The sequence below is a fragment of the Cheilinus undulatus genome, linkage group 20, assembly GCF_018320785.1.
Source record: "Cheilinus undulatus linkage group 20, ASM1832078v1, whole genome shotgun sequence".
In the NCBI taxonomy this organism is placed as follows: Eukaryota; Metazoa; Chordata; class Actinopteri; order Labriformes; family Labridae; genus Cheilinus; species Cheilinus undulatus.
The window spans coordinates 29,434,646-29,449,688 of NC_054884.1; the positions used below are offsets into that span (position 1 = coordinate 29,434,646).

The window sequence follows — 15,043 nt, forward strand, 5'->3', positions numbered from 1 at the left end:
TGTGTTCTAAGCACTCTGCTAAACCTGGGGTCCCTGCTTTCTACAGCTGAGAGGCAGAATAGATACAGATGCATTGTATTTTGACAGAATTATCCACAGTGGAGAAATATCATGGATTTTGAATGTCTAACGAAAACTAAATTACATTTTAGACAGGATTTAGTCATCTTGACAAAAACTAAACTTACTTTTTGTCAGTTTTAGTCATCAAAGATCTATTTTTGGCTAGTCCTAGTCTAGTCTTTCTGTCTACTAACATTTTTAGTCATAGTTTTAGTTGACAAAATCAACACTGACTTCAGTGCTCCCAGACACATTTTTTACCATTAAGTTGCAACACAAAAAGTTGCTACATATAAAAAAAAACAACAAAAAAAAAATTACTTTAAAGGACTTAAAAAGGAGACTAATCTCTAGTCTCACAAGCAAAAGTTAGATGATGTACAGGAGTTTGCAATTTACAATGGATTCACTTCTCTCCTGTCTTTCTGACAAAAAGATGTGCAAAGTCTACAACTAAAGTACCAACAAAAGAATATGAAGTACCTTTAAACCTTTGGTATCATTATGGACAATTTTGACTAAATTTGTCAATTTTTAATTTTTATTTTGCATTCATTTCAGGCTGTGTTACAGCAAATGGCATGTTTTGGTAAGACGGGTGTTCTTGATAAATTCTGAAATTTGTGATTTCAATTTTTTTAATACATCTACAATGCATGATACACAAACTTACATACAAAACATTAAAGCCATTAAAAATGATCACGTATAACTTTTTCACCAATTTTTTGGGCTAGATCTTTAAATAAATGTCAGTCCTGATCAAAATTAATACATACTTAAATATTTTAAGGACTTTAACCAGTCAAATACCTGTTTGATTACATGCTGCCATTGTTTCTTCATTAAGGTAAAAGAAAGAAAAGATTTTTAAAAAATAATAAATAAAAAAACTGTGAAATTATGTAATCAAACAGGCATTTATGAAGGTTAAGATCCTGGCAATGTTTAAACATTTGTTCGCTTTGAGACTAAATCTGATTAAAATATTCAACTCAAAAAGGTTTGAAAAAAGCATTCATAAACAATACTTTAAAAAAAAAATGTTTAGGATGCTTGTCCTTGCAGGCCTTAATGTTAGGAAATAAAAGCAACACAAGGGCGTTAAATGCAGCGATAGCTTCTACCCAGCCAAGATAGTTGACCTACACAAAAGTATCGCCTCTGATAAGGCAAAGCTAATCACCGTTAAGGATTCAGTTTTCAAGAGGGCCCAGGCCATTACCCACAAGGCCCCACAAATTAACACCTCTTTTTGTTTTATTTCCTACAAAGAAAAGCAGCCTAGAAATGTCCTGTTGCAGTTTAACAGAGGTTATATGGGGTGCTATTTTCTTGGCTGGTTAAAGTGAACTCCAAAATCTGGCTAGTCCACTTTGAGGACTTTGCAATTCCAACTAAGATCTAGGACTATCTGTTTCCCCCTGCTTTGCGTCTTTATGCTAAGCTGGGCTAAATGTCTCCTGGTGCCAGATTCATATTAAGCATCCACATATGAGATTGCATTAAAGTAAGAAAGTGTATTTCACAAATTTCCCAACAATTCATTTAAAAAAATCTTACCAAGCATTCAAAAACATCATCTTCTTCTAAAACAGAGCTAAACAAATGAAAAGGACTTACATAGGAAATAAAAGTGATTACATTTATTGTGTTTTTTATGTGTTTATGAGTGTTTACCTTCTTCTTGTCTCTCATAGAGCCCTTTCCTCGCACCATAATCTTGCAGCCGGTCTCTGCCTCCAGTTGTTTGGCCGTCAGCCCACGTGGGCCCAGGATCCTCCCTACAAAGTTAAACTACAATAAAGAGCAAAAAGCAAAGGTTCTTAAAGAAAAGCAGAGGTATTTTGACAGCACAGACTCACAAAATCTTATTACAATGTGTGTGCAAGTGTATTTTTGTGGTTTGTGGTTTGTGCATGTGTGATGTGTCTGTGTCACTAACAGGGATAAAAATAGCACATTATAGGGGTGCTGGTGGTGCTGGTGGCATGGCAGGACAGCGCCGTTCTCTTAACCTTATCTGTCACTAAGACTGAGTGATTAACTAGACAGCTGCCCCTCCGCCTGTGTGTCTGTGTTTGTGTGTTTCTTCCACTACAACTCTGTCTTTCTGCTGTCCGGCCTTCTTCCTACTTTTAACCTAATGTCCACTTCAGTAAGAGTTGCGACACTCTCTCTCTGGCCTCTCACAAACACACGGACAAGCCGAGATAGAGGAACTGCTCTCTAAATTTAACCTTGATCTCAACCGTTTTCCAGCGCTCGCCCGTCTGCTTGTGTGCCCTGTTAGTCCTCTGTCATGTGAGTGAGGACAGCCTGTCATTGTATCCGCTGATTGGCGAGCTGATGCACGGCGAAAAATCATGTGAGCCTCTCAATCTGGATCAACGCAACTCATATTGAAGTGCTTAACTGTACTTGGCGGGAGCAGAGATGTACTGGATGGTTAAGTCTTTTCACTGAAGTGCATTTGTCTTTTATATTTGGGGTAAAGACTTTAAGCTTTTATAAATATTTATATATTAAACCTGCGTCTAAAATCCAGTACTAATGAGGGAGGTTAAATCTGCCTTTTAGGATTAAAAACCGCAAAATTATTAATTAACTCATTAGGTACACTGTCCAGGGTTCATTATTGATCTATTTAAAGTCTGGGTTACATCACTGGGTGTGAGCAGAGATGATCTCAGAATGAAATCAGCTTTTGGAGAAAATATAAAGCAAAAGAAATCAGTGTGATTAAAAGCCTTAATGACTCTCGGGCAGCATAAGAGGAGATAGAGTGACAACAGTGAAAAGTAAACAGTCAACCCCTCGAAAAGGTCAAATTTCATGGACTTGGCCACTCACGTCGGGGTACTCTTTGACAGGCACATAGAGCTTCTCCTGCAGCTGAGCCACTGGCCCGATGGCTTCAGGAAGCTCTTCCATGTCCCGCCCGTTGAACATGCCGCCGTTCACCGTGTCGTTGTACATGTCTTTGCGTACCCGGCCGATCTCTGGGAGACAGAAAGAGAGAGAGAGTCCGTTTAACCAAGCAGTGTCATCAAGGGTCAACAAGTGTCATGTTCCTTTAGAGCGACCGTTTTTTAGGGATGATGACTCACTGTCACAGAATTTCAGGAGGCGCTGAATGTGACAGCGGAGAGTTAGACAATCAGACAGACAGGCAGAGAGAGAGGGAGGCGGTCACAAACATTCTGCACTACAATGTAGAATCTAACCACTGAATGCTTAGCAATCAGGGCTCCTCTAATACACATAATTTCTCTCTTTTCAGCCTCTTTCTCCTACAGTGCTTGGCACGTACGCACATCATCCCAATCCTTTCAAAAATAAGCATGCATGTTGTTTGGGGGTCACAGTGGCCTCGTACTTTCAACACCTGTGTTTGTAAAGTTCAGCTGCAGGCCAGTTATTCAACAACTAAACTCTTAGAAAGTTTGCAAAGAGCACTTGCTTTAGATATTAGGTTGATTCACACTGCCATTTCAAGGCATGATATTTACGCCTCTGTGATGTTTCACCTTCACTATGAATGTCACAGAAGCCTTAATGGAGGGATAGTGATCCCCTCACTGTGATGCCTTCAGATTTAGGAACAGAAGCAAGAACAGGATCAGCGGAGCCAGTACAGGAGCACAATGCTGTGTGGATGTATGGAGTTCCTGCTGTGTGGTGCAATCTTATGGGGGCACTGAATATCTCACCGTTAGGGTATCAATATGGCTGCTTCAAGGTGGAATGTAAGGCAAATCTGTGAGGGAAATGCACTATGAAAACGCCCATTAAGTAATCTCTATATTCTCTCAAACACATGATAAATTGTAAGGTCTATGCAATATGGCTGTCAAAGTTTTCAGGACTTTTATTTGTATATATCAAGTAAAATTGGACAAAGACTGAGTGACATCACCTGTTTGCTTACTGCAGCCATCTTTTAAAGCCAATCAGTGGCAGAGACCATATTGAAAATGCTGTTTCAAAATAACTTTACATCAGCCTAGTAACTGACAAAGATGTGGAGCTGAGATGAGCTTTAAGCCTCTTGACCGACAGCTATGACATGCTGGCTTACAGTCACATCAGTCGTGCCCCAAGTTCAGCATACAGTAACTCATATCCTTCTTCAAACCAAACCTGGCAAAACTGAATCACTATTCAATACCGGCTTTAAACGTGTGCATTTCTGCTGTAAAAAAGGGCCCTTTAACAATCACAATTGCAATGTCAGACTGTGCAATAAGATAATCTCATAAAAGACTGCAATTATGTTTTGTATTATTTGGGCTGGGCAATTAATGGAAAATTAGATTAAATCACAATATGGCCTGGTGCAATTTTCAAATCGCAGAAGGCAAAATATTGCATTTTTTACCTGAAATTTGAGTCAAAATACCAATTTTAAAACTTTTTTTGCTGCAGAGATTACTTATCATGCAATCATCCAAGTAGTTTTTTAGAATAGTACTACATTTTTGTACGTTTTTCCTACTAAATATGAGAATGACATAAAAATGATGACTCCCTTCAATACAATTCTTATCCAATTTTCAATACGAGTTAATTATATCACAATTAGATATTTGTCTAAATTGTTCAGCCCTAGTTTTATCTAATATCTTGTTGGTTGTAAAATAGAATGATTTATCGCTTGTGTTTGTTGCAAAAAACATAACTTAAGAAAAAATTGCATATCATATCGCAATTGCAACGTTGGGGGGAAAAATTGCAAATAGATGATTTTCCCAAATTATTTGGTGCTAGTATTAATTTGAAAGATTTACAAAACGCCTTTCAGTAAGGGTCTTTAAGTTTACAAAAGTGCCATTATTGCACTTTTTAGAAGAACCCTTGTTCAAAAAAAGGAGAAAAAAAACCTTTATATAATATTATGTTATTTTAGAAGCAGTACTGAAAAAACTTCAGGTTTTTCATTTTTAATGCTACTTAATATTTGTATGTTTGATCTGGGAAATACACACTTAGGAATTATCATTTTTTATGCATTTTCCTTTTATTATCAAGCAAGTAGAGTCATGATACCATGTATGTATTATATTGTAATCGCAATTGCACTTTGCAAAATTGTCCAGTATAATTGTAATTGAACATTATATCCAAATCTTGCAGTACTAACTCGTATGTGACTCTTGTTACTTCTGCAGCCGGCTTCTAGTGGACACTCATGGATTTGCAGCTTTTTTGCACTTCCACATTGGCTTACAGTGGAGGCTGCTGCTTGACTTTAACAAAAAGCTGCAATGAGCTTAGTGAAAGAGCACAGCTGAAATGGTACAGGACACTCTTAATGTTTCAGTGTTGTTGCCAATTTATTTGGGACAGACAGAGAAAAGTTTTAGACAGAGTGGAAGTTTGTCTGCAATTCTTCACTGCTAAAAATGTAAAATCCCCCAATATTGGGTACCTAGGATTCCATTTTTGTTACTGTGGTATCAAAGCAGGTATTGACATTAGTGATGTTCCTAGGTCAATGAAGATAAATGTGAATTATACTTGCATTTAGTTAGACTAATCTACAGTTAAGGAAACAGTCCAAATCAAGCACTATTTATCCAAGACATGATGTGAAGATTGTTTGTAGAGAGTGGCTACAGTTCGCAGCTGCAGGACCACTGTCATTCGATCATCCTTGAAGGTCAGAGTTCACATTCCTGTGCTAAATGTCAGTGTCACTCACTGCTTCAATAACATCTGTATATAACCTCACAGCCTGTGTTTAATTTATCCCAGTTTTCTGGATCAAAATAGTTCTTAACTGTGCTATGAGATGCTATCAATTCTGTCTATCCATCGTTGTTTACGTCTGGTTGAAGAGCATTATGGCAGAATAGCAGTAGCCGTTAGCTGGAGCTACAGTGGCTACTAGTGAGGGGAAGCTACATTACAGTTTAGACAGAGCATTTGGCAGGGCTTGGTGGATTGAAATGATCGAAAATACTAAGAACGGGGTTAACAAATGAGCAATTCTGGTGCTGAATATCGAGGGGCCAGGTATTTAATTGTTTAGCCAGTTGATCCCATGTATCATAAATCGCTATCGTTTGACTTTACAGGTATCGCACTGATGCAAATAATTTTAAAATCCTCACATTCCTACCGCTCAATACCCAAGAAATTCAGAAAAAGGCCACTGGAGCTCTTTAAAGAGTTTGAAAGAAGCAGATTTTAACTATGTGGTCATTTATGCGTAAAATTGACATTGATAATAGAGCTGTGCAATTGAAAGCTAAGTAGTCAACTATTACAATAAAACCAATTGTTGTTTGTTATCTTAAGTCTCTGATTCCTGCTTGTTAATGTCAATATTTAGTAGTTTCTTTACTCCCTATGAGTTTTTATTCTTGGCACAAAACAAGTCACTTGAATATGTCATCTTAAGGGAAAAACTCATTCAATACTACTTTAACAATTTAACATTTTCTATCATTTAAAAAAAAAAAAAACATGAATTGTTGATTCATGAAAAATTATAAAAACATAAATTGGCAATAGAAGTTGACTGAAGCACGCGATAGTCTGAGACCAATCCAGGATTCATTTATCTGATCTGAAAAACTGCATAAAATGCCAGTGCCCTTTCCTCTTTTTTGGTGTAAAAACATCAGGAAAACCCACAATATAAGCTCTACAATAGTATCAAAAAGTAATAAACTCTCTAGTTGTTGTTATTTTTTGTGAAATTTCAGCTTTTAATAGTACTGCAAGTGTGAAACTTTGCCCAGGTTCAGTGCAGAAACACCATCATAAATGAGACTTTGTCTGCCTGTCTGCTTGTTGTCTCAATGACCGATGCTAGCCTCTGATGCCGTTGTAATGACACGCTAGCACAATAATAACCGACTGCAGCACCACACAAACACATACGCAGCACATGCACTCACAGATCCCCCCCCTCCCTGCTTGAACTCACTCAGACAGACAGACACGGCAGAATAACTGCCTTGAGGCACAAATATCATCTGACCTAAGCAGGCTGACAGGCATGTCTCCCTACGCTCAGAGTGATAAGTCTGACCGTAATAACTACAGTAGGACACTATAATTACAGCTACAGCTACGGTGACAATGATGATCCTCTAATAACCTATTCTGACCTGTTACACACCAAAAGCGACTATTAGACGCACATACATGCACAAACAAATCTGCACAGACAAGCAAAGCTTTGGTCACCGTTCAGCAGAGACATGGAGCAACTCACTGGAGGAAAACGAGAAGTGAAAGAAGAACAAGAGAGCTGAACGAGTGAAAGATAAAGAGGGGGAGCTGTAGCAGCCTTTTCCTAACACTTCAACCTGTCATTGGTTTATATATAGACGAGACGAGACCACAGTGTTTCTAAATATGCCACGAACATGCAACCTGGCCAAAAGTGACTGGCAGGCTTTCCTATTAGCTTCACAAACTTTTTGGTCCTCTGTCGCTGTCCACATACCTCAGGCAGAAGACACCGCCAGGCTGGAAATGGGCACGGTACAATGCCTTTCATTCTAACCGTGGGTGTCACTTTATCATGTGTGAGGGATGAGAGCGTTCAGCTGTCAAGTCCTCAACATTAACACGGCTAGAGACTTTAAGTTGACCTATTTGTCAGGCTCTAGAGGTCGGCCCATATGTGGACAACCTTGCTGCGTCATGAGACTTGTCACAAAGTCAGGACCTCAGTGATCCTGATGTGCATCAACTGTAGCAAAAACAACAACAGGCCTTGGCAGCTAGTGACTACTGTTGGGAAAAAAAGGTGTGTAACAAGCTCAGTAAAGCATAGTATCACCTTATTTTGCGTGTAAACATGGTGTGTTACTGTTGATAATAAATACGGACGTATTCTTAGTGACATCACACTGTGGTTTCTTAGGAGGCATTATGAAGCTCAACAGTGGTGGTAGCCATATTGGAAAAGCTAGCTCCAGCTAGCTTTATGGCTAATCTAAAACCAGGCAAAGGCTTGGGTTAGGAAGAAAGCTTAATAAAGCAGTATCACATCTGTTTGCATAGACATTGTATCATGAATCACTGATATGAAATATGGATATATTCTCAGTGACAGTGTCTGAAGAGGAATTTTGAAGCTCAAAAATGTTGGCGGCCATGTTTGAAATACCAGTTCCAACTAGAATTTTGACTGATCTAAAACAGACAGAGATGTGGAATTGATTCGTGTAAAATGAATCATGACTCCTGACATAATTTAGCTCAGCCTTTCCCAATGTTCAGTATCCTGCAGTCCAATTAGAGACCTGAAAATCCTCTAGGGGCCCCTGAAAGGACCCTTGTACAACCATAACCTGAGATGCCAATATTTGCCCTTTATTTAAAATATTTTTGTGTCATATAAATGCTTGCCTTTGAACACATTAACGTTACTCGGAAAGTGTTCATGGGGTCACAAAGCAAAATCAGTAAGTCACTTCCATTAATTTATAAGACATCTGTAAGTCACTTAAATACAGATTTTCTTCTGTAATTTTTGTCTCTTTAAATATGATTGAGGCCCAGCAAACTCTGTTCTAGTAGCATCAATATACAATGATAAATCCCTGAAACTGGGAAGTGAGTGGCAGAGTAGAATGGTTAAAGGAACGTCACCAGTTAATCCAACACCAGCTAAACCATGACACCAACTGTATACATCAGACAGAGTAAGTCATAAAAATGTGGCATTAGTTAAAACCTCTGGCTGTTTCGTTACTTCTGAGACTTAAATTAATAACGTGATGAAGTATTTCATGATAATGTAAATTTTCTTTTTCAACCATTTCTATGGTTTTCATTTATTGTAAATGGCCTGTCATGGCCCACCTGCAGTACCTCTGGGGCCTACCAGAGGGCCCTGGCATACACTTTGGGAAGCTCTGATTTAGCTACTATGAAGCCTAACCCTTGAAAAACAATTATAATATGCCCACCTGTCAGTCAAATCAGCCACACCCCTTATTCTACCTAACTCAAATGGATGAGTAATTAAAACGTTGTCCTGTTTCTATGACTCAAAGATGAACTATTAAGACCATAACTGTTGAGATATAAACTCCGGTTTCCTCCCACCACCTAAGACACGCGAGTTAGCTTAACTGGTGTCTCCAAATTGGCCATAGGTGTGAGTGTGAGCATGCCTGATTGTTTGTCTCTGTATGTCAGCCCCGCGATTAACTGGCAACCAGTCCAGGGTGTACCCTGCCTCTTGCCCAATGACAGCTGGGATAGGCTTCAGCCCCCCACAACCCCCAACGGGATAAGCGGTATAGAAAATGGATGGATGGATGTTGAGATATAATTTCTGTCAGCCCATAAATATTTCACTTCTTAAGTCAAATTATCATTTTAATATGGACTGTATTGGCAGTGTTTTGCTTTTGGAGCCACCCTCAAGAGGACAATTAAGGAACTGCAGTTTCTATATTCAACTTTTTTTTTTTTCCAAAAGTTGAAAGTTTGCTTCTTGATTTTTACACAATAGTCCAAAATAAAACTTTTGCCATAGAAAATCTAATGGCAATATTAAAATATGATAAATATTATTCTTGTGAATTCATTTTTTGGACTAAAACAACAGTTTTTCCAGTATCAATACCAGTATACATTCCTAATTTGGGAGCAAGTCTGACCTAGTATTGCTGAATTTTGAGACAATAAAGTATGGAGGGGAGTCTAAAATTTGACATAAGTGATAAAAAGTCAGTAATCAATGCTTTTTCGCTAATATTTTGTTTCTTTTATACCTATACCAGTATTATAAAGTTACTCGGTATCACCCAGTTACCCATGAATAGGTATCAAATCAAATGGGAAGTAGAAAACGGTGCAGGAACCTCTCAAGTTTTCAATGGATGTATTATCTATCTCTGCAAGGACACCGGGAAATGTCCATTAATGCCCATTTAAAGTAGAAATGAAACTTTTTATTTACTAGAAGGTGTTTTGTTTAGTTCTGGTGAGACAGTTTGTGTTTGTTTAAAACCACAGATGATATAGAAAATGGAAGTAGCCACAGTGAAGTCATCCATGGTCCTTCAGAAGCTGCCATATTGGTTTTCTTCAATGAGAAGTGATCAAACTTGGATGAAATGTTTGGAAAAACGATGGGTAGGATTGTCCCTGTGTCCATACTACATACTAATGTACAGCCTGCTACATACTCAAACAGTGTGTTTGGCATACTGGCTACCATCCAGAGAGCTGGTATGGTGTAAGCAACACACTAATGCATGTCCTATCCATATCATGCCGTCATCAAACGTGTATTTCTGGTCCAGTTTTATTTGTATGCACCTTGTTTGCTGACGAGCTCGTCTGAAGAAGCTGGGATGGTAAAGAATAAGGGAGCTCCCACATTATACTTTAAAAAATGGAAAATCAAGTGCAGTTAAAAGCATTTTTCCTGTCAACAAACCTACATTATTTGTCACATGACACTTAGTAAGAACAGTATTGAGTATGCGGTTTAGGACAGCCTGATTCTGGGGCTAATTGATTCACTTGCAAATAAGCAAGTTATCAGAATGAGGATTCATCTGTGGTTGTTCCTGACTGGGGTTATTTATTTATCAGACTAAAGAAGCTGACAGAGATTGTAGAAAATAGCTGACTTGGTGCACCAGCAGCCTTGTGGTTACACCCATACAGATGTTGTTGTCCCTGGCTCAAATCTTTAAAAAACATGTCTGACTCATGGCTTTCCCACCTGGCTTTGTGATTAGAGAGTTATAAATAAAAATGCATCCTCCTCATTTTGTTATAACGAGCTGAACTAGCTGCAGTTGCCATAAGCATTTTTGTTCTCTATTTCCATGGTAAAGTTCGGCATTTCAGCATGGGGCTAAATGGTGATTGACTCGCTTTTGGAGTCAGCCTCAAGTGGCCACACAAGGAACTGCAATTTTTGGCACTTTTCCATTGGCTTTATCCTCAGTGCTCCTGTTTATTTCAATTAGACAAGAATGAGTCTAATTTTAAGGAGGGAAAGGGGCAGCAAAAAAAAGTAAAAATTATGCTGTTACAACTCTGTATAAAGCCTATAAGTTTGTCTGATCACTGATTTCATTAGTCAGAGATCAAAACATAACTGAACTGAAAACTTAAATAAAGAATTTGTTGACAAATTTTTCCTTTGAAACATGTAACGGGAATAATGAGCAGAAGCTAAGTGTTGATATCACTTCTACTATTGTACCAGGGGTGGAAAATGACTAATGACTTTTACTCAGATTACTGTAATTGAGTAGCATTTCTGCGTACTTTTGCATACATTTTGAAATCAGTAACTTTACTTTTACTCAAGTTTATTTTGGGGTAAGTGTTGTACTCCATTAGATTTTAAAAAGGGTCAAGTGCTGAGGAAAAAACAGTCGAACTGAGGAGGTTATTGCTCTCTGACAAGGACATGAAACTTGGTGGGAGTTTGACTCTGAGTTCATAACGGCTAGTAGCCCATAGGGAGAGAATAAGTCCACATTAAATCCCTAAACATCTGTTGCATTTCACTTTATCATAAAGGTGTGGTTTTGCTGGAACAATCTGGTTGGAGATTCATATGCTCAGGTTGTTATTGCCGATAAGGAAAGATCATATTTTCCTGTGTAACTCCTCGAAAACTTTAAATCAGATTCTTTAACTTGAGTAGATTTATCAGCCAGTAATTCTACTTTTACTCGAGTAATTTTAAACTAAAGTGTACTTTTACTTGAGTGCAATAGTGTTGTACTTTTACCACCTCTGTATTGTAACTTGGGGCGACTGTTCAGCTCAGCTGGCAGACCAGAGGCACAGTGCGCAGGTTTGAATCCTGATCCTGGCCCTGTTTAGAGTATGTCTTCCCCTACTCTCTCCCCCCATATTTCCTGCTTCTCCTCAGCTTTCCTGTCTAATAGAGACAAAAAGTGTCTCAAGTAATGTGATTATATCACACCGTAACTCTGATTTTATGATTAAATCTTATACGTCATGTCTCTGGTGATTCTGGCCCCAAATGAAATGAGTCACTTGTTGCATTGTTGTGAGTTTTTGTTAACATGGTTAGGTGCACTGATTGATCACACAGAAAGTATGTCTGTAATCAAGTATTTTACACTGTGACATGCTGTCGCTCCTGCTCAGGGATGGGCTGCAGCATTCACATAAGCCTGCGCATTAGGTCACTGAGAAAGACTAACAACTGTCTGTTTGTTCCCATCACCAACTGCCCCAGTGTGTGTGTCCATGTAAGTGTGTGTGACAGGGAGAGCTCATCTGCTGCTTCCAACAAAATCAAAATGTGACTAGAATAAAGTAGGGAACGCATTTACATGCCTTATTTAAGTTTGTTTGAGTAAATACATTATGGAAGTCTTCCAGGGGATTTTAATGAGAGGTAAGACAATAATATATGTGTTTAAAATTAATATAAGGCATGTTTCAGAGATGGGTAAAAGACATTAGTGACGTTTCCTAGGAGTCAGGCAGGAATTTCTGCAGTTAATGACTTTCCAATACTGGGAGTCAATGACTGTTAATTTCAAGACCATCAAGTTTAATGTCCCTGGTAATAAAAAACAAATGAGGTAATTTTCTCTGTAGTGTGACAAGTGGTTAAAGCCTCCAGAGGATAAAGAGAAGCCGGGTTACCTTCATCCAGCAGCCGCTCCAGATGCGTGAAGATGCCGCTGAAGTTAGGCAGGGAGCTCATCACCTTCCTGTCGTTCATCAGCTGCATTAAATAGTCCGGGTTGGACTTGGGTCTCTCCTTCACCTCTGTCTCCCCGACCATGGCTTATGTTTCAACAATAAAAGTGACTATAGATAGCTTAAACTTTTCTAAAGGGGAATCTTTTACCAAAAAAAAAGACACGCCCCGAGAAGCGATGCGAGGACCCAGAGGGGATTCCACCGGCTGTGACCCGCTCACCGCCTCTCTTTTTCGGCTGATAAAGTCAAATCTCAGCGCTGCATAAACCGTCTGTCCTTCGGTCGACGTTTCGTTTGTGTGCCCTCTCCTCTTTGAAGCGGGTCCCCCCTCTCTCCAACTGTCTCCAGAGTTTTAAAAAGTTCCTCTTCAGTGGCTCTGTTTCACACCTCACGCGACACTTTCACCAACACTACTTCTCCGGTATCAGCTCGACCGTTAGCTCGTCTCCTCCGCCCCGGCTCCTCCGCCCGGTGTGTCGGTATTCTGCAGCGGGGATCGACTCCCTATCATATGATTACAGTACAGCGGCAGCACGAGTGGGTTGTCGTGAGCGCGCCGCGCGACGCCGCTATCAGAGGGGAGGGGGTGCTCGAGCTCGTCCAGCCCCTCACAGCCCCCGCCTTTCTCTCACGCGCACAATCACACTCCAAGGCACGCACGCACACACTCTACGCCCCGCTGTATAACAATATAACAGCTCTACATAGGTATGCACACCTGTTCAGCAACAGTCACTGTCCATCACTTGTCCTGTGAAGTCTGTTAGTGTGTCCAGGTCACTTTAAATACCACTGAGCCTCTTCAGCTTTAAAGTAATTACACTTTTAGTGATTCAGTTTAATGTCACCTAAAGCCCCTGTTAGGACTGTTTATCCTGTTATGAAACAAACTGAAAGCAATATTGATGTTACTTTATGACCTGGAAAAACAAACAAGACCATTTCATGTCAGAAAACACCAAAACAAGCAAGCTGGTTTCAGACAAAGTCAAAATGTATAGATGCAGTTGAGGTCAGTTAACGGTTATTTAAGGTCAGAAACCAATGGTGCAAGCAAGCTGGTTTGGCATAAAACCAATAGATAGCCTATGTCTGCGTGCAGTAGAAGTCAAATCACAATCATTCTATGTCAGAAACCACTACTACAAGCTAGCTGGTTTCAAACATAGTCAGTATTTACATACAGCAAGAAGTCAAATTAAAGTTATTTTGTGTCACAGACCACTACTACAAGCTGGCTGGCTTCAAACCAAGTCAAAAGCTACTTTTACACGCAGGTAGAAATCAAATTGAAGTTGTTTTTTTTACAGAAACCACTGAAACAAGCTAGCTGGTTTCAAACATAGCCAGTAGCTATATTTACATACAGTAAGAGGTCAAATGAAAGATATTTTTTGTGTCACAGACCACTACTACAAGCTAGCTGGTTTCAAACAAAGTCAATAGCTACTTTTACACGCAGTTAGAAATCAAATTAAAGCTATTTTATTACAGAAACCCCTGCTACAATGTAGCTGGTTTTAAACATAGTCAATAGCCACATTTACATACAGTAAGAAATCAAATGAAAGTTATTTTCTGTCAGAAACCACTGAAACAAGCTAGCTGGTTTCAAAAACGTCAGGTGCTACATTTACATGAGGGTAAAAGTCCAACTAGTTTTGCTAAAACTGCACTTTAATGCTTTGTTTACATGCTAGTTCAACCGAGTTGTAACTGGAATTTCTCAAGGTTGGGTTAGCACGGAGGTCCATGTAGCTCTTACATGCATCTAAATAGAGCCAACATGGACTAGTCTAAACATCTGCATATGCTGCCTGCCCACCATGATTCCACTTGGAAGCAGCAATCAGAATAATGCTAATAATTCTAAATCCCAAGTTGTGTTGTCATCTGCTTATCAACAGAAGTTAGACTAGAGTAGTAATATGCATCGGGTTTTTACCAAAAGTAATTACTGTCTGAGCTGTAAAACTGGTGTTGCTTTTTTGACCAATTACCGGTTAGCTGCTTACTAAATTGTAAACAAGGTCAACCAGAACTATGTCAGATAGTAACTAACTTAAAGGGGAAATGCATGTAGCAACCTAGAGTAGCAACATCAGACATACTTCAGTCAATAAATCTGCTTTCTCCTGGTTGTATCCTGGGAAAGGACAGTAGTCCAGTAGAATAGCCTAAATAAGCTATAACCATGATTAAACTTTACTGTGTACTATTTGTACTTAATGATTACCTGCATATGAAGAATTAGTGTGGGTTTTTGTATTTTCCATGACAAATATAGGGT

The 15,043-nt window shown here is 39.1% G+C and overlaps 1 protein-coding gene across 5 annotated transcripts in view; it reads right to left on the reverse strand.

The window, feature by feature from the left end:
• qki2 (QKI, KH domain containing, RNA binding 2) overlaps positions 1-13,273 on the reverse strand; it is a 37,107-nt gene extending 23,834 nt beyond the window's left edge. For 3 of the 5 annotated variants that reach the window (XM_041816084.1, XM_041816082.1, XM_041816081.1), the window contains exons 1-3: positions 12,694-13,272; positions 2,917-3,065; positions 1,744-1,860 (exon numbers count right to left, since the gene is read on the reverse strand). In XM_041816084.1, the coding sequence (XP_041672018.1) occupies positions 1,744-1,860; positions 2,917-3,065; positions 12,694-12,835 (408 nt within the window). In that variant the 5' untranslated portion in view covers positions 12,836-13,272. Of the gene's footprint in view, positions 1-1,743; positions 1,861-2,916; positions 3,066-12,693 lie in introns of all 5 variants that reach the window. The other 2 variants (XM_041816079.1, XM_041816083.1) reach the window with 2 other exon arrangements.
• Between the last annotated feature and the right edge of the window lie 1,770 nt (positions 13,274-15,043).